The 25,204-nt window shown below is 39.1% G+C and overlaps 2 protein-coding genes across 6 annotated transcripts in view; both read right to left on the minus strand.

The window, feature by feature from the left end:
* The window catches only part of LOC115758026 (RNA-binding protein fusilli), a 29,868-nt gene extending 8,262 nt beyond the window's left edge, over positions 1-21,606 (minus strand). For 2 of the 5 annotated variants that reach the window (XM_030698534.1, XM_030698530.1), the window contains exons 1-8: positions 19,523-19,681; positions 14,880-15,189; positions 6,715-7,053; positions 3,540-3,816; positions 3,380-3,469; positions 3,260-3,314; positions 1,064-1,174; positions 342-612 (exon numbers count right to left, since the gene is read on the minus strand). In XM_030698534.1, coding sequence (XP_030554394.1) covers positions 342-612; positions 1,064-1,174; positions 3,260-3,314; positions 3,380-3,469; positions 3,540-3,816; positions 6,715-7,053; positions 14,880-15,008 — 1,272 coding nt within the window. In that variant the 5' untranslated portion in view covers positions 15,009-15,189; positions 19,523-19,681. Of the gene's footprint in view, positions 1-341; positions 613-1,063; positions 1,175-3,259; positions 3,315-3,379; positions 3,470-3,539; positions 3,817-6,714; positions 7,054-14,879; positions 15,190-17,542; positions 17,679-19,522; positions 19,682-21,121 lie in introns of those variants that run through there. The other 3 variants (XM_030698535.1, XM_030698531.1, XM_030698532.1) reach the window with 3 other exon arrangements.
* Positions 21,607-21,825: 219 nt separating this feature from the next.
* On the minus strand, positions 21,826-24,700 carry LOC115758027 (mannose-1-phosphate guanyltransferase alpha). Its single transcript, XM_030698536.1, has 4 exons — positions 24,357-24,700; positions 23,125-23,821; positions 22,329-22,593; positions 21,826-22,258 (listed from the first exon to the last, which is right to left on the minus strand). Exons 1-4 carry the CDS (start codon positions 24,602-24,604, stop codon positions 22,158-22,160), a joined length of 1,311 nt encoding a protein of 436 aa, XP_030554396.1. The 5' UTR covers positions 24,605-24,700; the 3' UTR covers positions 21,826-22,157.
* Between the last annotated feature and the right edge of the window lie 504 nt (positions 24,701-25,204).

Below are 25,204 nucleotides of genomic sequence, written 5' to 3' on the forward strand. Positions count from 1 at the left end.
ACTTTAAGACTTTTTTTAAATCAAAATTTTCATAAATTCTAAACTGTGATATTGAATTGTTGTGGTAAAATGAACAGCACTTTTGCAAGCATGCAAATTCTTATTAAATATACATTTTCACTTATTTCTAGCATGCAAATTCTTGTTAATGTTATGTTATACCTCATTCAAGCATATTTTTATTAATTTTATAGCTATAACAAACATTATTACTTTATTTGAGATTAATCGTCAGCTTGCAATCTAATCTTAAAACTACCTGAAATCTAACCCTATATGCAAAGAATTTGAACCGGCATTTTTGCTCTGAGCATAGCATTCGAGAGCTCGGCCGCACTTACCACTTGCTTGGGCGTACAATCGTAGGGCAGACCGCGCATGCGTATTATCACCTGGGCGCCCTTGGAGAGGAACGCCTGCGCCTCGTTGGATGCACCGCCGGCTATGGCCAGAAAGTCTTCGCCCGAGGCGCGATACACCTCAATATAGCGGGAGCCAATGTGATGTTTGTGCCGTTTCAGTGCCATGTCGCGGTGCTCCTGGGAAACAAAGCGTATCAATGCCTCACCGTTGCGCCGGCCCAGCTGCGACAGACACAGAGCAACGCCGCCTCTGCAGGAGAGAGAGAGAGAGCAATAGATAGAGAGAAGTCGAGTGAGAAGAATTTCAAGCAGTTGAGGAACGTTTTTGTAGAAGCATATGATAAAGAAAAATCTGGTATGTAGCAAAGAATTTCATCTGGCGTCAGATAATCTGCCGCCGACCCGCTGAACTTTGATAAGCGACGGGGCCAGCGCACAGCTTATCAATGGGTTACGTCGATCTATTTCAAATACCCTCGCAGCGGGTCTGACGAATTTATCACGAAACATGTAACGCATTAAACTGCATTTTTTATTTTTATGTGAAGTTGACGAACTTGGAAATGATCAGACTTAAATAGCATATAGCTGCCATGGGGCCGATTACTTGACAGTTGATTTCTTTTATTTATAAAGTCTTGCTATTTAACGTCTGGTATGTAAGGGTATGTAATATTCGTCTCTTTGCGATTTCTACTCACTTGGCTACGTTGAGTCCACGAAAGAACTTGGCAATATCCTGATCGCTGCTCTGCCAGGGCAAACCACGGGCACGCACAATGCAATTGCCGTCCACCTCGTCGTCAATTGAGCTGTAAAAGAGGTAAGGCAAAGCGAAAAAAGAAAAGTTCCAGGAAACAAATTTGATTACAGTTTACAATTTCATTCGATTTCGTAGAATAGTAAGGGGAGCTGAGAGCTCTATTTACCAGACCCTGCTTAGACCCTAAAGCTGCGCCTTAGTTATGCAACGGGTCTAGACTTGGGCGTCTTTGGACTTGTTATATAGTTCTTTTTGTTTTTTGTTTTTCGTTTAAGTTTCTTGTCTCAAGTCACGTTTCGTTTTTCAAGAACATAAACATTTATTTGCTGACTTTTCACACACACACAAGCACACAGGCATTCGCACAGACAGAGTCCGTCAGAACAAAAACAAATAAAAACATGAATAATCAAAAGAAGCAGCGACTGCACAAAAAAAGTACAAATTGTAAAAAAAAAAATAATCAAAATTTACAGTCTGAATGTTTTGCACTGATTTGCTTTACCTGGCGACTAATTGCAATTAATTTTAATGGGTTTTTTTGCTCTTGGCTATGCCTGGGCTGGGCACAGTTTTCTATGTAAACTTCCACTCTGGATGTGACACACTTATGATTGTAGCCAAAGGCAAAGGTTTGTTTTCTTCTCTCGCTCTTCTTTGGCGATAACAATAGTCACAATTCATCGGCGGTTCACAATTCGATGCGTTTCCTATTCTCAATACTCGAAAGATCTTCCGTTCCCCGTGTACGAGTTCTTATCGCGGCCCGATCCAATCGCTGACTGAGCCGCTTTTCGCTCCAGCCACGATCCATTCCGCGATTTTGTCGCGACGCATCGCTCACAGTTCTGAGTAACATTTTTTAATGCTTTTTTTTAATATTATTTCTTTTTTTTGTGTATTTGAGTGTATTTTGAGTTGGGACTCGAAATAGTGCAGACCTTAACACAAATTTGGTGGAGTGCAGCCTCTCAGGTTGGAACTCTGATTCGAACTGAGTTTGAGTGTTACTCATTATTGTTCGAGTGAGTGAGTGTTTGAGTGTCGTGAATTGAAGCGAGGGCAGGTAATAAAGAACAAGAGTCTCGAACAACGTCAGACTCTCAAGTAATGTGTGGCTTATCAATCTATTTGATTGTCCTTTTCTTTAGATAGTACTCATTGTCTATTGTCTATTGTAACTGGTATCGATAATATATCTTGACAACATCTTTACAACTGATAATAGCTTAGGTAAGTCCTATTTCCACTTTGAATCTATCAGCTTTTCTGGCTTAAGTCAGTCGCATTAATTGCGCTTGCAATTTAGAAAATAATTTCATCTTGAACTCAAATATCTGTGAATGCTGCCTTTACAAATTATATTTAATTTGATATCTTTTCTACAGTTTATGTTATTAGATAATAATTATCTATAGATATATTAACATGAGTCCATGCTTCTCTATGGCAATATTTTCAAGCCTATTTAGTGTTTTAATAATTATTCCAATTTGGAAAATTTCAAATATTCATTGTATCTTTAGCCTTAAGTCTATGTCTATTTCCTTGAAAAACTATCGAATCAGATTCTAGACACTGAAATCTTAAAATCAATGTATCTGTACTGAAATCAAGTAAAAGCTTATCGAAATCCGGTGTCGGTCGAAATTTTATAAACTATAAACGAAATTCCCTTTCCAAGAACTATTTTATTCCGAAGTTAGTATGTTATTTGAAGAACTTTCTAAGACCCGAACTTTCCAAATACTCGACTCGTGTGCTGACCAAAGAATTGTAAAAATAATTTGAACTCAGTCCGTTTTACACTTATTTAAAGTATGCAAATTCATGTGAAAAGATTTTGGTCAATTTTAAATTCAGGAATGATTCGAATCTTTTCAAAGATATTCAAGAATGAAATGTATTCATGAATGAAATGTACTCGAAATCATAAGAGAAAAATTGTGTGAATATACCGATCATACTAGAATGACTAACAAAACCAATTGATATCAGTTTATTACAGCTAAGACAATATCCTTAACTTAATATTAGACCAATATTTATTTACTTCTATTCAGGAACTCATCCTTATTTCATATCGAATCACAAGGCTTTGCTTAACCGTCTTTAACCTAAAAACTCAACTTACCAAATGCCAGGTTCCAGTATTAGATTAACGAGCTCATTTGTATCAAATTTATGACCTACAGAAAAAAGGTTTGCTCTTTAGTATTAAAACTCTTGCAAATCTTCTCATAACGAGACTCACCCGCCTGGAGCAATGTTTGAATCACAGTGACCATATCGCGAGATTCGCGTATATAGAAATCATTATCTTCCACAGACGCTGCACTGAGCTCTACAAAGAAAAGTTATGGAACTGTTATCGAAGAGAAAGAGGGCGGAAAGAAGCAACAAGGCAGACTCACCTTTAAGCATTTCACCAATCGACTGCGGCATGGGCAAAACGGGTGACTGCAGCATCTTCTTGATGTCCTTCAGTGGCACCAGGGCACGCGATAGATCCCCCGACTTGTAGCGCTGAAACTCCTTGCGCAGATCGCTGAATCTGTTGTAGTAGGCAGGCAGCTCAATGTCCTTGGCGCTGGCCTCCCGATGCAGGCACTGGCGCAACGGCAGCTGCCCATCGGTGATCAGTTTAATCTCCGTATCGTGCAGAGATAGAGAGCGTAAATAGGCATCGAACTATGGAAAAAACACATGTACAAGAGAGGTACATTTTATACTTGATACTGGAACTAATCCGAAACAACATACTATATTATACTAGCAGGTAATACCCGACAGTTTCCGGTCTGGGTATTTTGTATTATATTAAAAATCTGTTTGCCCCATTTCTGCCTAAGGTTGGAGTTTCCAAAATCTTAGAAACGCGCTTTAAATATAGATAACAAGCAGATCGAATGAAAAGGGAACCTTCGCCCATATAAGATTTCACCAATTTGCACCCGAAATGGGAAATATCTTGAATATGAAAGCATATCAGATCGTGCTGCTCAACAGCAATTCACAAATGTTCTAGTCTTTTCGAAAACAAATACTTATAATATTTGACTCATATACCTTGAAAAATATGATATATTTTAAAGAAATTATTTGTTAGTTGAGAGAACGCTCCAAAAAAAGAAACACATAAAAATAATATATTCATAGATATTAGCTGATATTTGAAATGTCGCTGAATATAATCCACAGTCAAAGAGTAAAGTTCAATGGTTCACTCCGACGAAAGGTTTTATGGGGATTATTCGGCTTTATGTAAATTCATTTTGCATACGTTTCTAGGTTACAAATGCAGTTTGCTTAAACCCGTTTAGTATCTGTTTTTGTTGCTTTTCTTGCTGCAATTATTTTCAATTAAATGGAATAAGCAACAACAACAATAACAAATTGTTTAGCTACAGTTTTAGCCATGTCATCGTGAGTAAATATAACAAGCAGCTTTATGTCGCATTAGTCGCATCTCTGACGTATCTGTGAATGGAGCTGCCATATCTCAGCTGGCTAAACCCTTTGTAGAGGCCACAAAGGTTTGCCCCCTGGGCAAATACTTGCCGTAGCAACATTCTGGCCATTTAATAGCCATCTGTTTATTGACCAAGCAAATTAGTATGCCAGCCAAGGCAGGCACACACAATAGCCAGCACTTCTCTCGCCCTTCTCTCGCTTATTCTCTGAGCTGGCATTACATCACGTGTTGCTTACGGATCTGATGCCGCAGTTGAGTTGCCAAAGATGCACTTCCATATAATATAATCCTATGACATCTAATTGGCATAGCTCATAGCCGTCTACACACTATATAAAATAGATTAATGATACCCAGGTGCAGAGTACAACAACACCTTAATGATCTCGGTTAGTTAGGCACACACTCCACAGATTACAGTTACTGGGTTCATTAAGACTTCTAGTCGGAGGTCACGCCATCTACTTTATTCAATTGGTTTAGTATTGGCTATAATGTTTGCTTCGTTCTCGGAAGGGGCGAAACATGTCCCACGAGTTACTGAAGACTTAACAACCTTGTATAGTATATATCCTCGTGTAGATATCTATACTGAAATGATGCTGTCTGATCTTACAGCGATTAGCTCAACTATTTTGTCTTTTTAACTTGTAGAACCAATATATAATTTCAGATGCTTTGATTTTTAACATTCCAAAATGCAGTCTCTGCAACAAATCTAATCAGCATGGATTATAATCCTAGCGTTTAGATCAAAAGAAGAGAGGCATATATATCTAGTTGTTTTCATTTTAGATAATATATATATGTATATACACCTAATTTCCCTTTAAATGCATTATACATATACGTGACATATTTATACAAAACTATAACACATACTGCACCCAAGTTTACAGAACTCATTCTGAAACTGCGAGAACCTTTATCTGAAACATCTACTTGGTTCTACATAAGTATTTACCCCAAAAGAGCTTACATTTCCGTAATGACAACGTTAAAGGGCTGGCCGGGTGCCAGGGGCTTGTCAAAATACTCAAGTAGCGCACTGTTGCTTATCAGAGACTGTGATAAGATTCCAGGTCGAACGCTCCGGCACAGCTCCCAATCAGTGGCGCTGGCCAGGGCTAAATACTATATGGGAAAATGCAATCCCCAATGACTCGACAAGAAGAACCATCCAAACTATTCCAGTCAGCATGAATTATTGATTCACTAATTTTCTTCGATTATCTACAGATGGGTTAACTAACCCGTCTTGAACCAAAGGCTGTGACAGGTTGAGATCTGACCCGCAGCTCAGTTGGAAATATCACGTGAACTAAATATAGAGCTCTACCTCTCTCATTTTCAGTCTCACTCCCCCACTCTCTCTTTCTCTCTCTCTCTGTCCTTGTCTCGCTCTCTATCTCTCTCTCTCTTTCTTTCTCTCTCTCTCTCTCTCTCTCTCTCACTCTCTCTCACTCTCTCTCACTCTCACTCACTATCTTTCTCGCTCTCTCTATCTCTGTTGGACTAATCTTATCTGAAGTGACTCCCACGCGCGATAAGCGGATGGTAATGTGCTCCCCACTTTTCATCTCCCACTCTGACCCACACATTTTCCATTCCTCTCCATTGACCTACCTCTGCATTTACTTTTCATTATCTTCTCTCAATCTTTCACCTCTTATATTTTTCTTCTTCTTCGCACTTTCTTAACCTTTCCATCGCCTTAAGTCACACTCTTCTCTTCTTGCCTTTCTTTTACATTTTTCTACTTATATTCTTCCCATGTATCCCTTTTTTACTATCATAGTCCCCTGGTTCTTTTCTTCTACTTTTCTCCTATTTCCACTATTTCTTCCAGCTTATCAATCATTTTGTCCTGTTTCTCTTCTCCTTATCTCCTATATGCCTGCTCTATCCTTATTCCCTATTCTATCATCCTCCTAAATTTCTCTCTTACTTATCTCACTCTTATCTCCTTATCCGTAACCGTTCTTTGTCCCTTACCCTTAACACCTCTTCTATACTTTTTCAATTTGCAATTCTCGCCCACTTTTTTTGTCTCTTTCTTTCTCCAACCATACACCTCCCTCTCTCTCTCTTTTTCGCATTCATCTTCCACCTACCTCTTCGATAGCCTCGGTGAGCGGCTTGCCAGCAGCTTGAGCCTCGGCAATGGGCAATATGAGTTCGCTGCTGTTCTCCAAGGTGCTCAGACATATGCCGTTTGTGGCGCTGTTCCCGCTGCTTCCGCTCGCATTTGTGATGTTATTCGTTGTAATGTTGTTGTTATTATTATTATTGTTGTTAATATTTGAGCTATTATCGCCAGCATAGCCAATGGCTAGAGGCGGCGAGCAGGCTGTGTTGTTTGTAGCATTCGAGTTGTCCGATGAGCTAGATATGGTGCGATCCTTAATGAAGTAGCCATCAGGCCGTACGAGTATTTGTTTGGTGCCAATGATCTGAGAAGGATGAAGAAACGGAAAAAGTTAGAAACAATAATAACAAACAATTACAATGGGCATATTCTTAAAAAAGAAAAATTTGTTCATACGTACAGAGATGGAACTAAACCCTAACTTCGGCTCGGGTAAATTTAATCAAGAGCAAAAAAGTTTCTCATTCTAGAACTTACTATTACAGCGATTTTTCCAATAACAGCTTTCAAATAGCAAATAAACAAACCTATTAAAACTTAGATACAATCGATCCATTTAATTTTTCTTAACAATATCATACTATCTGGAGCCAGACATATCTAATTCAATGTATTACACAATCCGCGACAAAAGCACAATAGCCAACGCAACAGTGTTAAAAATCAGCACTTTGCTACCAACTTACGCCTGATAAGCCGGCGTATTCAAATATAAAAAAACTAACTATAATTTGATTAGCCCCCTCCGAACCGTGCCCACAATCTGCAACACGAATATCAGTATTAAACGTTATCGCTAGATAGTGCACCTGGCACTATCCGACTTGGTATTCGAGCACCTTGGGGCAGAACGTCCCTCAGTGATTCACCCAGTCGTTGCCTGGCATTTTAATCAAGGTGCAAGAGCAGAGCCACAAAAAACTGTTTAACATATTACAAAAAAAAAAATAAAATAAAAACGAAGAAAAAGGAGGACGCTCCACATTGACAGAGGGCCTACAGTCCGGCGCTTGCGTCAGCGGATATGTATGATCGGAATCGGAATCGGAATTGGGTATTGGGAATTGGAAATCGGGCATTGGAAATTAGAAATGGAGAATCGACTGTGCCTGTGACTGTGCCTGTGACTGCAGGTAGCTGGCCGAGTATGCAAAATAACAGCGAAAACTAAACATGTAGTAAACTGTCTTTGGAATTTTTTCGGATTACTGATTTCTGACTTCTGATGCCATCGATTTGCATAGCTTTTGAATATATAACGATCCATGGGGGCTACATACAGACCACTGGGCATATATATGTATGCATATACACTTTATTTTTGAAACACTACGTAGGATTCCGCACGCAAATGCTGTATGAAATATTTATGAGATTGCCTGATGTTAAATTCAACAAGAAAAACAAACAAACATGGAATGAAAGCGAGGAAAAAAGATTTCCTCACACTCTCGGCACCAAGGGGGTTACAACTGGGGTTAGGCCCGATGCTAATTATGCGCAACGAGCCAGACAGAGGGGCAGAGAGACATAGACAGAGAGCGAGAGAGCGAGAAAGGAGAGAAAGGTGGAGCATTTTGTCATATATTAAACATTCACAATTGTGGAAAATTTAGAGCACAACGTATTGACCCATTGAATAAAAAATAGTTAGATATATGTATGATAATAAAAACCGGAATATCTACGGCTAATAAACTAAACGACTAATAAACAGAGCCGCGGTTTCTAGATCAATGAAAACGTGCCAACTGGGCCAGTTCTGTGTTGCGTGCCCCGTGCCGCGCTCCGAGTGAAAACTCAATGAAATTAACTGAATGTCAATGCAGAACGAAGTCTTGGCCTGGCCTTGAAGTTGTTTTTATTCTTTATAGCTGAAACTTAGATAAGGCTGCAGGCTGAAGATTTAGACCAGGCTTTGGCTAAAGGCACAAAAAAAAGGGGGGGGGAAAAATCAAAGCAAATGCAAGTTGCACTCTTTGTGTTTTCCCCTCCAACAGAGATACAGACAAATGTTAATTAACTTTAATTGTTGCCATTCGAGTCATAACTAGCCTGTAATTAACATGCCAATTACTATTGCAGTGTGTGTATTTGGTGTGTGTGCGTGTGTGTTGTGTATCTGTCAATTCAACGCAATTTTGCTGTTGCAAGAAATCTGTAACACTTGGCCTATAAACTGGCTAAAAAAGATAGAGTGAGCGAGACAGAGGGGGAGGGAGAGAGAGAGAGTGCACTACGTTTGCACGAGAGGAAGTTTTCGCGCGGAAGGAAACTCTTGACAGATTTTTCTTTTTTAGAAAGCCAACAATTTGGCACTGTCAATTGGCTGTCCGAACGGGTTCAATAAACTCAACAGCAATTTAAGCAAATTTAACTAATGGCAGCTTAAGCTTAAGATGAGCTAACATGCGCTGATCTCATCGGAAAGTAAGATACCATTATGGAAAAAAAACGCTTGGAAGTATAATCATATATGTGGAGGAGCAGAGCAGATTAGTAGAATAGGTCAACTGAAAAGCTAGACGAATTGAAAAGGAGTTCACACTCGTGTACAGCTTAAAATTAAGAAAAACAACTAAGAGTGTCCTACTATGGGATTACCTGAATCTTGTTCTACTCAAGCTAAAGGTGGGGGTGAAATATACATGATATGTACATGACATAGTAAGTGTTACAAGTCGCCTTCGGTGACTCTAGCTTTTGAAACCTAAGATAGATAATCAGGGACCAGCATTTCGATATCGATTTTTCTCGTTTATGGAATCGAGGCAAGTCATCGATGCGTGGGTAATCGGTGGAATTACGTTTCAATTCGCTGGCTCTGATAGGTTTAGAGATTGACGCGTTTATACATACGGACAGACGAACAGATGGACAGACGGACAGACCAAAGGATATAGCGGACGGACAGACAAAAGGATATCGCTAGATCGGCTCAACTATTGTGCTGATCAAGTATATATGCTTCCTTCTGCCTATTACATACATTTGCACAAAACTTTTATACACTTTTTCTCTATTGTTAATGGGTTCACGGTACTTAAATATTTTTCGGACATGCAATAGATACGACGTCAGCAAACCTTGTATGACAGATTTTTTATGTTTGAGAATGCAGTGTTTCGATATTTATGAAAACTAGCAGAGATGTTGAATGAAGCTCTTAAAAGGAAAGATTGATAATACATTTTGGAAAGATGAGCTATTAAAAAAGTTGTCAAACCCAGCCCTATATTTGTGGTGAAAAATACAGAGCGACAGACATAACTATGTATTTATTTATGTAATTCATGCATATACCATAAGCATTTGCCCAACTTTACAGATTTTATATCTATTAACTACAAGGTTTTAGATATTCTAGAATTTTCACAACGCTTTGGGCAGGACTCTGAGGCTTAAAGAAATAAGAAATGAAAAAACTGAAAGGACAGTTAGGAGGAAATCAAAAATGAATTTAAAATGATCTTGAGTACAACAAGAGAACTTCAGCTATATACTTATATCTTTGATCATAAGACAAGCACAAGTAAATTAGAAGACTCCTAAGCCCATATGTCAGCATTGCAGTCAATTTTACGGCAATTGAGAATCTAAAGTTTCTGCAATCTCACGCAAACTCATCATATCACTCGATTGTCACATTGTAAGCCCAGCGATAAGGAAGCTACCAACTGATTTATAACGAGGGCAAACATGACTTTCATCGAATTTGAATTCTAATCAACACAATGTGCCCAGCCAAAATTGTGGAACCTGCGCTCTATTTGGCAGGTTAATTGCATATCGAAATCAAGAAATAATATTTAACAAAAAATAGTCATGTCAATGCCAGACACATAGACAGAGAGGGCTGCCAATTATTATATTTTCATACTATTTGGGCATTGGCTGTGCGTCAGCTTGCCCAGCACTGACAGCTCTTTTTCCAGCCGATAAACAAGCGTATGTTGCAGCAATTTGAAAGCGTTTTTTTTTTTGGTTATGGTCGGGGCAATTCTATACTCTTTATAGCTATTTCATAAGCCATTAAGACTAAAGCTAAAACCCTCTGTGGGCAGTTAAGAGCTGTTTGTTGGCGATGCCGTTGCGGCTGAGTGCGTTTAGTTTAGTATAAGAATACCCTGTGCCTACTAAATGATCTAAGAGGGGTATTATGCTGCATGTAATATGCAAAGGAAGTTTTACAACTATAACAATTGATTGTGTTCTCCTCTATGTACTATATAGGCCTCATGCGCATGATCTCAGCAACAGATGTGCCAAATTTTGTATAATCATTTAGCAATATATTATGCATTCCTAAAAAAAAGGTAATTATCTCCCCATTTCTTGAGTGAAACCCAAAACCTCTATGGAGCCCAAAAACAAGCCCATTTTGAAAGATATTTTCCTAAAAATTTGTTATACGCACATCTCGCGTTTATGTTCTATTAGTTATTAAATCAAAGCGTTTGCATACCAAATATTCAAATTATTCGAAAAAAATTTGGCAATCTCGAGTATTTGCTGGTCGAGCGCACTTATCGAAAGATTTTAACTCGTTTTAAGTGTGTTTTGCTGAGAGATTTTAACAGTTTTCGTTGTTAAAAGCCAACAAATCAAACGGATGACATCTGGGCGTTCAGTCGGCAAATGCGTCCAGCCCATAAATATATATATATATATATATATATATATGAATTTATAAATATATATAGCTATTATTCAGTTTTAGTACATTAACCCAGCTAAATAATCATTAAAGAAGTCTGGAACGATTTTTTATGATGCCTATAGAAAGTTTTTTTTTTTTGTTTTTTTTTTCGCCTTAATTTCCAACGGTTTCTAAGCGGCATTGAGGAGCAGCCAACTTTCATCTGCTTATCAACAATAAATTTCAATTGACCCGAAACTTGTGCTAAACAAATCGATAAAAGTTCGCATAAATTTTTCGATATTTTTGCAAGAAATATAAATAAATAAAAAACAATAATATATAACAAATAAAATAGATGTTTAATAATTTCGCAAGTCTTATACAATGGGGTTGAGTTGTTCCGTTTGGGTTGGGATGCGAAACACCTGCCAGGCTTAAAGATGATCAATTTCGAAAGCCAGCCAAAGACGACTACAAACGTGTTTGACCTAGCGAACTATGGTCGACAAAACACGCACACACACACGCAAATTTTAATGAAATCTAATGAACTTTGCTGGCTGCTTTCCCAACTTTTGGCCGGGGACTCACCGCAGAGATTACCATAATAACGACCAGAGACCAAATCGAAGACCATGTGATTTGCGAAAGTCTAAATATTGTCGAAATAAATTTCAATTTGAATTCGCTTTGCCAGCAACCATTTAGAAAATTAATCATAATTTGGCCAAAAGCGTGGCCAATAATGTAAACCAAAAAGACCCTGGCTCTGGACCCTGTCCGTGCTTGGCTATAGATAATCTGAGATGTTTAAAAATCTGAGAGGCAATGCTATTAAAAAGCACTTAATGTCATCTACTTCGAAATGGAGATGCACTCATACAAAAATCTTGCGTGTTTCAAGTAAAAACAAAATATTTCGACTGGCAAATCTGGACGTAAAGCCTATTGCGAGGCAGGCAAACATCAGCTAAATGCTTGTAAATACAGCTAAAGCTATAGAAACACGCTTCTCTCTATACATATATAAACACTACACGTATATATATATGTATATATATATATATATATATGGGTATATATAATGTCAAGCAATTTTCTTTGTCAGGCATATACATATAGAGTCGAAAAGTCATATGAGGCATATAAGACATGGCACACGGGATCAACGTCACGATGAGCCAAACACGCAGCTCACTTTAATACACTCCCTAACTTGTGGGCCGGCGGATGGGCGGGGATGGTGAGGGTATCTACGTAACGTTCGGGCAACAACTTTGTATGCGCCCGTTGTCAAGCATTTTGCAAATAATATTGCGTATATTGAAATTATTGACCAGACGCAGCCCAAGACTCGGGATTTGTTTTTGTTTTGCATGCAAATAAAAAATATTTTTGAGTCAAAATAAACTGTGGAAACTCTGAGATTGAAAAATCCAAATCAAATAGTATAATGGAAATGCCAAAGTTTAAGCTAGCAACAAAAACAAGAAAAAAAAAGCAAAATGATTATAAAACAGTTTTCGAAAATATTTACGTTTATTTACGCGACACAACTTGGCGTGGGTAAGGAAAATAAAATGAAAAACTCCATGAATTTATGACAATTTTTGTAGGCTCCCGGAAAAAGAAATAACGGGCAATTATTATTATGAAAAGGCTGTAGCTTGAAAAATTATGATTGTTAAAGCTTTTCTTAGTGTTTTTTCTTTATAATAATGCAAAAGTTGTACCCATACAACCTTTAAAGGTGTAAATATAAAATCAAATGGAATAAATCGATTTTAAAACAGTTTTCCGAATTCCGAACTACATAATGCTTGAAAAATATCTTTACATATATATCTATTTACAGAAGATATGACAATCCTTAAGAGGCATATAATGAAATGAAAAACTTTCCAATTGAAATCCTTATAAATGTCATAATACCCTATAGTATTCTGTGCATAGTTATATTGACCCAACAAATCACAGCTTTCGAGTATTTTCGCAAAAAAAAAAAACCTACCCGTTAGCACACATAGAACTGAACTTAAGCTTGAGTATTACTTGGAAAATTTGTGCTTTTAGGAAAGTAAATAAAAGCGTGGAATGCTAGAGTCATAATGCAAGTCTATATAGTACATATGCGACGTTATTTGTAGGGATTTCGCAATACCATATACATAAGTTTGACGACGTTTTAGCCATTTTCAAACAATTAGTGTCAATCGCTTGGCAAACTCAAAATATGCAAATACTCGTCTGGACAATACTTTTATTTATATAGTCGCCGGATAGGGTGAACGTCGCCCTCCCCTCATCTCTCACCCCTCACACATATGTCGAAAGTTGATTATATTGAAAGACCAATGGAATGCTCCCTAGCCCAGGCAAATGGCAGCAATCAAAAGGCTCAAATTGTATATCATTTTGATACCCCGTAGCTATTAATAGGGTTAGCTGGGTAGCTAGAGACTTACGTATGTAGTTTTTAATATGTAGCTAAAGTTAGTTAAAGAGAGTTACATTTCTTTATCCTTCGATCCTGTGTGTGTGCAAGTCCATTAGTCGCAGAGACTATTAATGGTTTCAATACCAATACGAATATCAAATCATTTTTTAATATAATAGCATAGACAGATTAATAAAGAATCAACTTTTCATCAAGCTCAATGCTAATCCAACCGCTCAAATTTTTAAAGGCCTCACTTATTTTCTAATTCATGTTTTTTTTTCTCAATTCTTTATGCTCAATTTAGCAACATTCTAAGCAAAAATCTGATTGGAAATACCTTGGGTACCTTGGGAGACTTAGTACACATGCACTCAACTATCTTATCTTGGCATGCAGCTAATTTCATAGTAATTTCATAATAATCATGAAAGTTATTAAAGTAAACGTTGCAATGGTCTTTACAGAGTAGTAAGAAGAAGTACGCTTAGCTTTGCAGTCATTTGGCAAGTATCTCAACTCAATTCGCAAGCAATATGATATATGATGATATATATGATATAGTAGAATATATCTTAAATCGAATATCGACCAGTATGAATATAATGATGTGATAGTATATTATACATAATATTGTAATCTGCCGGACCGTAGAAGGCGTTAATTTTAGAAATGTACAGGGTATTTCCAAGTCTATTGCTTCACACTTGAGCTCACTAAGTACTTGTTATTTTTAAACGAATCAAAGTCGAGCTGCTGTCATTGTTGTTGTTGTAACATAATCAACGCGCACAGTTGAAAGTGCAGCTTATACAACTACAAAATGTGTGTGTGTGTGTGTGTGTGTATGTGTGTGCTGCCGTATGTCTGTGTGTAAATTCATTAATTAAGCGCAGACAGCGCGCGCTCTCTACAAAATGGCGTTGCTCAGTAGGCGGCGCTTAAGCTGTCACTGCCCCCCTCCTTCCCCCCGTCCATGTGGAGCGTGTGTGGTCACCTTTGGTGGCAGCTAAGCAGCTTTATATTGACGGAGGAAGAGCCCATAGCTTACCTGTCCCGTTGCCACTTCCAGCAGAACATAGACCAGCAGAATGATTTCCTTCTCATCGGAGCCGAGACCGGGCCCGTTCTGGCCGCAGGTGGCTATATATAGGGAGACGACGTGCTCGGGCACCTGCATATTGATGAGGTTCTTGTCTTTGATCTCTCAAAAAAGTAACAATTTTCTCTATCGATCGAGAGACCGTGGCTCAAATAACTTTAAAGCGGGCGGGTTGCTTTCTATTTGCTATCAATTCCAGTTGTTGTCGTTGTGGAGCTGATGGCACTGCATTCTCTGGTTAGATATCCATAGGTTATACCTGCAAAAAAAAAATGGTAGAGTGTGAGAGGTGAGAAGAGCGAGAGAAGAGGCTAAAGGTGAGCAAAACTTATACAATATTGGAAACTTTGCTCAATAAAATTTAAATCTAATTACAAATGCATTCAAGGAAAATGTCAGGCAATACGAATTGGCAGCAAACGCAAACATTTGACGTTGCCAATTGGAAATTTGTTGGAGCGACGTTGCCAATTTTCAGTTGTATGCAAATTCAGCGCTGTCAATTTTCTAATGAGACAACTTTGCTGTGAGACGTTGCCAATTTTCAGTTAATATGTTAATATTAATAAAAGCTAAACGACGTGGCCAGCTTTTGGTTAGTACGAGTACAGCGTTGCCACCTTTCAATTTCTACAAGCACGGCGTTGCCATTCTTCAGTTGTATGTGCTAATCAGACGACTTGAGCGCCATTTAACTCAGTTAGGCGATGTTGCCAATTTTCAGTTCGCCATTTTATGTGCTAATCAGACGACTTGAGCGACATTTAACGAACAAAGACTCTTAAATTGCCTCAAAAGCATGTCCAAAGAGGTCAAATTGAAATTATTAACCTGCACGACGATTTGAAATTTAATTTTGCTCGCTCGCTAGCTAACTCGATTGCCAGTCACCAGGGCCCAGAGCCGTACAAATGGACAAAGTCAAGCAAAAGGCGAATGTGGAAACGTTGGCGACAACGAAAAAATTAAAGTGCAATTTTATGAGCATTTTTAATGTGAAAAGTTTTACTTTTAATGAAAACAGCAAAACCAAACACAGACCAGCATCAAGCACTGCTCGACTGACTGACTGACTGACTAACTGACATAAAACCAACTGCAGAGGCAAAGGTCGCCGGCGCGCATGGGTTAATCGGGGCGCACAGGCGCACAGAGAGTCATCGCAGGCTTTTGCAATCGCATTTATGATGACTTTTTGTTGTAATTAAAATTTTAAATAATACAAATACAAAAAACACAAACGAAAGAAAAAAACCGTCCAAGCTTTTTGTAATCAAGACAAGCAAAAGCGATTTTAAACAGTTTGCAACAGTTTCTCAGCTCTGAAATGTTTCTTTCTTTTTTTTTTTTTAATTTTTGGTTTTTTGAATTTATGTTTTTTACATGTTTCTGCATCTTTGCAGTCCGCACTTCGCTAATAACTCATACTGTTTAAGCAAAACATAAAAAGACTCTGCTTTTTGCGGGTTTGCAGGTTTCGCTTTGTGTGCTGGGGAAATGGTCAATCTTTTTGTTTCCCCCTCATTTTTTTTAAGGCATCTCAACGTGCTGTAATGTTAATGAATGTATGTGTTCGTGATCTTTGAAGACCTGTGCAATTTATGTTGAGCGTTTTTTATGCTTTCGCTCTCTCTTTCTTTCGATATATCCCTATCTTTGTCTCTAAGCTTTTTGCCGTTATGTGGCAGGTGCATAAAGTGTGTGAACTTTTAGATTTTAGATTCCCAGGCGCTTCAAGAACTCCATAATAAAATGTTCTATCGAAAACATAGTTTTTAATTTCTTGAACTGGGAAATAAAACAAAGCTGGATTGATCTTTGGGCTAACGAACACGGAAATATGTTTGAAATACGTTTATGTAACGGGCTCTATTAAGAAATGGTAAAAGTTAATTATTGGCAGTTCTGATAATGTTTTTATATATTCTTTAGTTAATTATTGTGCTTATGACTGCAGAGAAAGTTAAAAAACTAACATGAGAATGTAAATCTTAACAGCTGTGACGAACTGTTACTGTTGCTAACAGTTGCGGGAAATGTTAATATATTGATTTTAAAATGTTTATTACAGAACAATCTAATTATATTTCTTATGTGTTTGAACACAGTTTTGGGGTAAAGCCAATCGGATATATATTGGCGCTTTTTTAATCTGAACATGCTGTCATGAAATCGAAATATTTATTTACAACGACATATTTTCAATTGAGTTGCATTAGCATAAAATATAACTTTGAATTATTTGCAGGACAGCTTTGCCACGCTGTTACTGAGATTAACAGTTGCAGATCATGTAAAGATGTTATTTTACATATTTATTTGCTAAAAATTTACTTAGTAGACTTTAATAACTCTAAAGCAAGCTTCCTTACAAGCTACTAGAAACACTTGTCACAAAATGCTCTATTGCTGATTCTCATTTAATTTATGGCTCATAAATCGCAGGCTTATTGAACAAGCACGAGTAAATATTTATGATCATTTTCGAGTTGATGACTTGATTTGATTTTGATGTAAAAATAATGACAGCATGGAAGGCAACATTAAGCCAAAGTAAGCCAATTAATTTAGTTGGTTTTATGGTACAGATCGGGCTTGGAGCCATAACTAACCGCTAGCCGTAACACTTCATAAATTTGTTGTTATTGCCCAAATGAATTTCCCTTTCGTTTCACACTTCAAAACTCGCTGAGGCCTGACCGAAGCCAAGGCCTAGGTCCAGTGCTAAAGAGCGTTGCGAAGTTTTCACTGAAACATTAACGTATGGAAAAGCGTTTTCGAGGTGACGACGCGTCGCGTCGCGTCTCGCCGTGACAACCGAGCACACACGCACACACACACACACACACACACACACAATAAATCTTATTTTCCGACGAGTTGCTCATTAATGAATAACGGGTCGTCACGTTGTTGTTCGAGCTAATTAGAACGGGAAGAAAGTAGATACAACAACAACAACAACAACAACAACAACAACATGCAAATCTTCATTAAAAAGAAACAACAGAATTGAACGGCAATGTTACGGTTATTCCAAAACTCAATGTGTTCCAAATTATACCTCTAGTATAAATTAGTAATATATTCAGCAAAACAACAATAAATGCAATTAATAAGTTGGTAAACAACTAAGAAGTGTCTCATCCTTTTTATACCCTGTACTTATTTAAATAGGTTAAACACAAGACAGAAAAATGAAAAAGAAAGCTAAAGGAAAGAGTTTATCAGCGGACTTTCCATTTAATCATAAAATTTTCTCATTTTAAAAATTCTATTGATTGGAAAATTTACTTTTATACGTTAAAAATATGATAATTTCAATTCCAATTAAAATGAATTACGAGATCAGCAATTCGCGATTTATTTGAGCCAATAAAGAAGAGCTTCAAAAGCAATCATATACATAAATAATTGAGGCACATTTGATTTGTTTAATTTTGGTAAAAGTGGGAAACAGAACAAAAACAAAAGGGCTTTTGCTGTAATTAACTCCCTTGGCTGTTCCTACATAAAAGATTTTATCAAGAATTGGTATGCAAGCACTTAAGAACATCATCTGCAAGACCTGAAAATTGCATAAGGATCGCACCATAAAAGCAGAAGTTATTCAAGATTGAATTCTCTACAATATGATTAGGCGTAAAGAAGAAGCGCAGTTATTGTCTGGGCTTGTGTGTGTGTGTGTGTGTGTGTTTGTTCGAGTGTATTTAACGGCAGCTCGAAGCTGGTTATTGGGTATCTCCTAGTCGGGCTTTTTCGCCCAGAGCATTCTGACTCGTCTCTTTTAAGCTGTTGATTTTGTTGTTGTTCTTCTGGTTGTTTATTAATTGCAGGCATTACGCAAGCGTTCGCATTGTTCCAGTCAAAATAGCTGGAATGGAGATTGGAATTTGAAACGGAATTGAAATTGGCGTGTGCCGTTACATTTTTTAGCCAACAGGAAATTTATGATTGCGCACAAATTGCATACAAGTGAAATGCCAATTGCCAAAGTTATGCTGCGCTGTCGCTCTCCCTCTCCCTCTTCCTCTCTCTTTTTTTCTTTTCCTCTTTATGTATGCTTCTCCCTCGCTCGCACTATCCCTCTCTCCCCCCCACCCTCTCACTCTCTCTCTCTCTGTCTGTTGCGCCAGCAACAAGTGCAGCAATTGTTGTGGTTGCCGTTGTTGTGATTCTTTGTGCAAATGCGCCTGTCAAAAGCTAACATAAAAATCACAAGAGCTCAAGGCAGAAGCAGAAGCAAAAACTAAACAACAACAACAAAAACAAGCCTCTCAAAGCGCAGCAGCAGTTAACTTTGGGAGCTTTGTAACGTTTGGTGTTGGCGTCGACAGAGACGCTGCTGCGCTGTTGGTACGCGCTCTTTTATTATTTCTTGTCTGTGTAACTGTAAATATGTTTTCACTTTGTTATGTTTGCGTATCTGCCTTTAGCGTGTACCGTCTTTGAGCTGCTCATTTATTTGATGTTGTTGCTTTTGTTGTTGCTCATTCACTCGTTCATTCACACTACACACACACACACACACTCACTTATAGGCATACATATGCATGTGTGTCACAAATTTGTCAAATAGTTGTACAACTTACAGCAACAAATGAGAAGTGCCAGCGCTTAAAGCTTTTTTTTTGCAGCAACAGGTTGATCCTTCGGCTTGCCTTGACGCGCAAAGCTTTAACTGTTTCTTTCGTTTTTGTTGTTGTTTTGTTTTTAACACATTGCACTTTGTTGTTGTTGTTGTTTTTGTTGTTGGCTGCTTTTCACAATTTTTTTTTTATTGCACTTTCTTTTTCACACATACATACATATGTACATACAGTTATGTACGTGCGCACACAGAAACAAACGCAGTTGTTGTTGTTGTTGTTGTCAATATGTACTTGCATACATATGTAAAGCCCTGCTGGGCTTCTGTGTACTTCAGCTGCTTCTTTGGCTAGTCACACTGACTAGCAGTTAGTTTATGTTTGTGTATGTGTGTCTTTCCACACGACGCCGCCGATCTTAATACCAACACGTATAAAACGGACGGCGACGCCGACGTCAACGTCGGCGCAATACATGCAAACAAAAAACAAGTCACTTTTTTTTCGCCTTCTTTGCTACGGCTGCTTCTTCTACCACTTTGTGTGTGTCTTTATTTTATTTTTTTAACTGTTGTTTTTGTTTTCTTTCTAGTTTTGGACTAAAAGGTATACGTGTGTTTGTGTGCATGTGTGAGAGTATGTGTTATTTGTATATTATTGCTCTTGCTGCTTCAGCGACGGCCGCGTGCGTCTGTCTCCAGGTTAAAACAGCAACTGATCGACTTCGTGGGCCACAGGCAGCCACGAAGGTAAGTGAGCTGCGCTTGCCTGCAGGTGTGCATGTGTGTGTCGGTGTCTGTGCCTGTTTATATGTATATGTGCAAGCAAACCTTTGCCGTGAGTGTTGCGTTGGTGAGAAAGAGTGCGCGACAATGAGAGAACGCGCGCTCGCTGGCATAGCTCAGGTGTATGGGCCACTTAGCTGCTGCCTGATGCCAAACAAGATTCCAGCACGCAAACGCACAACAACAACAACAGCAACAACAATGAGAGTAATAACAAGCATTTATATACAGAGTTGGCTAGATTTGTCTGCTTGCCAATAGGCTGGTGCACAGGTGGTTGGCAACGCGGCGGAGCCCTTGTGCTTGGCAACGCGACGGAGCCCTTGTGGTATGCAAAGGCAAATGTAAACACAAACCTGCCAAATAATGAATGAATGCGTTTGCATGCATACAAATGTAGCTCAAATCAAAGGAAAAAAAAAATAAATAAATTTGAACAACAACAACAGTTAGGCCGCTCACACACACACACACGCACACACATACTCTCAATGAGCAGCGGCGTAGTCAGCGCCAGCTTGCGCAGGGGTCGCCCCCACTAGGCTTATTGCAGTTTCCCACGCTGCGCACACAACGACACACAAAGCAGTTACGCTCGCTCAGCCATGACACGCTCTCTCGCGCTCACTTGCTCTCCCGCTCACTCTCTCACTGGTTGCGCTCTGGAAGTTACCTGCGCCAAGCCGCTCGCGCAGCCCCCGCGTCAACACACCTGTACAGCAGCGTTGCGTGAGTGTATTTCTCTTCGTTTGTGTGTGTGTAGCTGCTTCTTCTTCTTGTTCGGCTTGCTCAATTACCAACAGAACTGCCCACGTACCTGTTTGTATTGTTCAAGCGGTAAAATTCCAATTCCAGGCCAGCCATTTTTCAATATTTGTATTTGCAACGCGATAAAATTACGGCACAATTTGACATTTGATAATTACAATCTGAAAACAATTATCGAATGTATTTGCTTATCGAATTTTAACGTTTACAGAGATGGAATTCGCTCTCTCCCCTTCTCTGTCTCCTTCTAACAGCAACAAGCGACGGCAACCGACTGACAAAACCGCGGAACGTAAACGCGTTTTGGTCGAAAGGCAATATGCGAGAGTGTCAACCAGAAGGAGAGCGAGCGCAAGAGAGCGAAGAATAGCTGTGTGCGTGTGTATTGGAGTGAGCTGCCTACCTGGGCGCCAGCGCATGACATGCAGCGTTGGAGCCCGACAGTGCTGCATGACATGCAGCGCATGAACGTGTATAAATTAAACAAAAGCTCGAATATCATCTTCAAGCGATATGCAGCATGTCATACAGACTGGCCTTAATGCTGCTGGAAATATTAAGTGTTGAAAAATTAATAAAAATCTAGAAAGAACGGTTTACTCTAAGAGAAAAAGCTCTGTTGAATGGAAAGCCGGCTATAGAAAATCTCCTCTTAAAAACTATATCGAGCTTATGCCAAAAACATCATTGGCAATTTCTATTTATTTCTATAAGTTGCTCATTTTTAAAAATAAAAACCTTAACTTTTGTCAGAACTTTATTATGACTAAAAATAAAAAAACATTTTTAAAACATTTTTTTATTTTTGAAAAAAGTTGTACAACATTGACGCTGCCTGTCCCTATAACTTGTACTCTTCTCTTTTCACTTTGTGAGTAGACTATAAAAATATTGTCAAAAAAAAAAAAGTAAAGTAAAAGTATCAAGCAGCATGTCATGCAGGTCGTTGCATGCATGCAAATCCCTTAAACGAATAAAAATAATTATTGAAATGGCATTAGCGAACGTTTGAAGGATTATTGCACAACGCAAGGATATTTAGCATACTGATTAAATAAATAAATGGGCACGCGGCTTTTCGCTTTTCACAAAATAATTTCGTTCTTGAAGCTGCGACTGAGCTCCTTGTGCGGCAGGACAATACTGTTGAGCAGAATCTTCTCCGCGGGTATTTGCACAAAGCAGCCTTTGGGATGAGTAAAGAGGAAACTTATGTTAATTATAAGAATTTAATTATTTGAATTAAAGCAACAAACCCAATATTGTTATGGATGGATTCAGTTTGCCCTCGTTGTTGAACAGCGGCGGATTTTCCATTTTGGCAAAGGGCTTATTTGGATCGGGATCACTGGGCGTGCCCTCGACGCGCGTCCATGCGCCTATGCTGCAGCCACGCCCCACAATCGAGTGCAGGATAAGCGTGTGATCCTTGATATGCGCCTGCTCCAGGACAATGGACTCGCGTATGCGAACGCCAGGTCCGATAGTAACGCCAGGACCAATGGCCACATTGGGGCCCAGCTGTTTGGAATAAGAAAGGACTTGAGATTAATTCCAGCTAACCTTGAACTGCCATTAAGTACACTCCAGATTTTCGAATCATAGATATCTATAAATAATAAGATCAAGGCACCTTCTAGATCTTTTTATACTATAAAATCAATATCGATATTATATACATCGATATAAATCGATAATCCTCGATAATAATCGATAATAATGTAGTATAAGCTTCATATGCGTAGGGCACACGAGAACTTATGGTACGAACTCAAAATATAAAAGAAAAACTAGGCTAAGAAAAGATATGTATCGATCACAGGAATTGTGGAAATTGATCGATAATTTGAAATAAGCTTGATGTGCGTATATTCTCAATGGTCCACAAAAAGCTTGACATGGCCAGATCGACACGACTGTCGATGTAAATTAAATAAATGTATATATAATACATGTATAGGATTGGAGCGAGAGATCCTTCTTAAGGATACATCCTTTTCAAGCCACTGGCTATGTGTACAGGATAAGAACAGCTGCTGTTCAAATACTCACCACCGCCGAGTGATGCACCGTGGCACTGGGATGCACATAGACATCCGGATAGACGGTGCATATCAGATTGCCATCGCCTTCGCCACGTTTGCTGCCCACATTGGCCAGACGCTCGGGATGGGTGCGCTTGTAGAGCGCCAGATAGTGCCGATTGGCATAGATGGCCGAGCCGGCGGTCTTCAGCTGTGACCACCAGTTGGGCACCGGCATGGCAAAGAGCTTGTCGGTGCCCGCCAGCGGGGTGAGCACCTCCTGCTCCCACTTGATGTGACCCTGCTCCTTGCCGTTGCCATTGCCATTGCTGTAGCTGATGCAGCTGTACTCCTCGCACTTGGCATGGAAGATTTGGGCCAGCTTCGTGAATATATCCATGGAGCACACATAGACGCCGCAATTGATGTAGGTGGAGACATAGGAGCTCGGCTTCTCCACATAGTGCGACACAGCACCACTGGCGCGATCGAATACGAGGCAGCCATAGTGCAGCGATTGCTGCCGTGTCGCCTCTGTGCTCATGATCGTCACCAAGGCGCTCGCCGGCCGCTCCATGTGAAATTTGTGGAGCTCCTCCAGCGGAAAGTCGGCGCAAACATCGCCGTTGAGCACAAAAAAGGCGCGCGGATTGCCGGCGCGTATCTGATCGCGAAAGTGGTACATGCCGCCGGCGGTGCCTAGGGATGTGAACTCCTGCAGATACCTTAAAAACAAAAAGAACACGTCAGCTATAAAACACTGTAGCCTAGGCGGGAGTGGGCCAGCCGATACCCTGTAGCCCGGTTGCTAGCACAAAATAAATATTGGTTCGGAAATTCATTATGAATATATTTTGGAGCAGGATATGCTCTGCGAAAATGAGATTGATAAATTTATGGTCTCTAGCTATGCGTATTTACGAGATAAGTCAAAAAAAATCGATTGGAAATCGATATTTATCGAAACTAAGCAAATAACGGTAGCTTAACATTTCGCATCCAAAATCGATATTAATCGAAATCGAAAAGTTGTCTACAATTTGAAATTCAATTGATCTACGAAAAACTTTATGTCTAATTTGGTGCTTTCACCTGTAGTAAGAGTCCTGATCTATCTGAACTCGACCATTGATGCCAATCAGGAATATATGCTTGGGCTTGACAAGGCCAACTGTCGCCTGTTGCAAGCGAAGGCGCACAGCTAATATACCCATTTATTGCACATTTTCAATGGATACAGGGTATGCAAAGAAACGTCACCTGATGTTTATATTGCTTCTGCTGTAGAGCGCCTGCATGTCGCCCACGAAGCCCTCCATTTGGGTCTGCGGATAAAAGCCAATGATGAGAATCTCCCGCAGCTCCTTCAGCTGGACACAGGCTTCGATGTGATGAGCTATCAGCGGGCGTCCGGCGACTGGGAACAGCGGCTTGGGCGTATCCAGCGACAGCGGGCGAAAGCGGGTGCCCTTTTGCGGGCCGCCAATTAAAATAACCGCCTTCAACATATTTCAGGTTAAGCAATTGTGCAGCTTGTGACTAAACTTTTTTCATGTATTTCTGTTATCTATTAATTTTACTGATATCAAATACTGTTTACGTTGCCAACAATAAGTATCGATATCGCGTTGCCAATATAGTCAGTCCATCAGCTGTTTTGATCGCTGCGTTGCCAACCTTCTTTGCAAGGCTAGCGATAGTTGCATTTCATGCTGTCATATCAATTGTTTGCGATTACTTGGACAAAATGGTACGCAGCTAACGAGCATGCTTGCAGACATATATAACATGCATATGTCAGAGTAAATTGTCTTAGTTATGTTTATTTATAAGAAGATTTGAGTGAAGTATTTTCGCATAATATAAGTTCATTTCATATTAGACGCAATGAGCAATTGGCATTATATAGTTATTTTATTAATAACAAAATTGCTTCTACGAGTTAACAAGATATTGAAGCCAATTTTCTGAGTTTCTAGTTCAGTTAATGAAAGCTAAAACAAATGTATAATAAACTCATCTTTAAAAGCAAATAGGATGATATCTCTAAATTTATTTATTGCGGCTAGGACTGGTACGTAGCAAGCAAGGCAGTTTTTGACAGGCTG

This window comes from Drosophila novamexicana, unplaced genomic scaffold (genome assembly GCF_003285875.2).
Source record: "Drosophila novamexicana strain 15010-1031.04,08,12 unplaced genomic scaffold, DnovRS2.1 tig00000121-arrow-pilon, whole genome shotgun sequence".
Lineage (NCBI taxonomy): Eukaryota > Metazoa > Arthropoda > Insecta > Diptera > Drosophilidae > Drosophila > Drosophila novamexicana.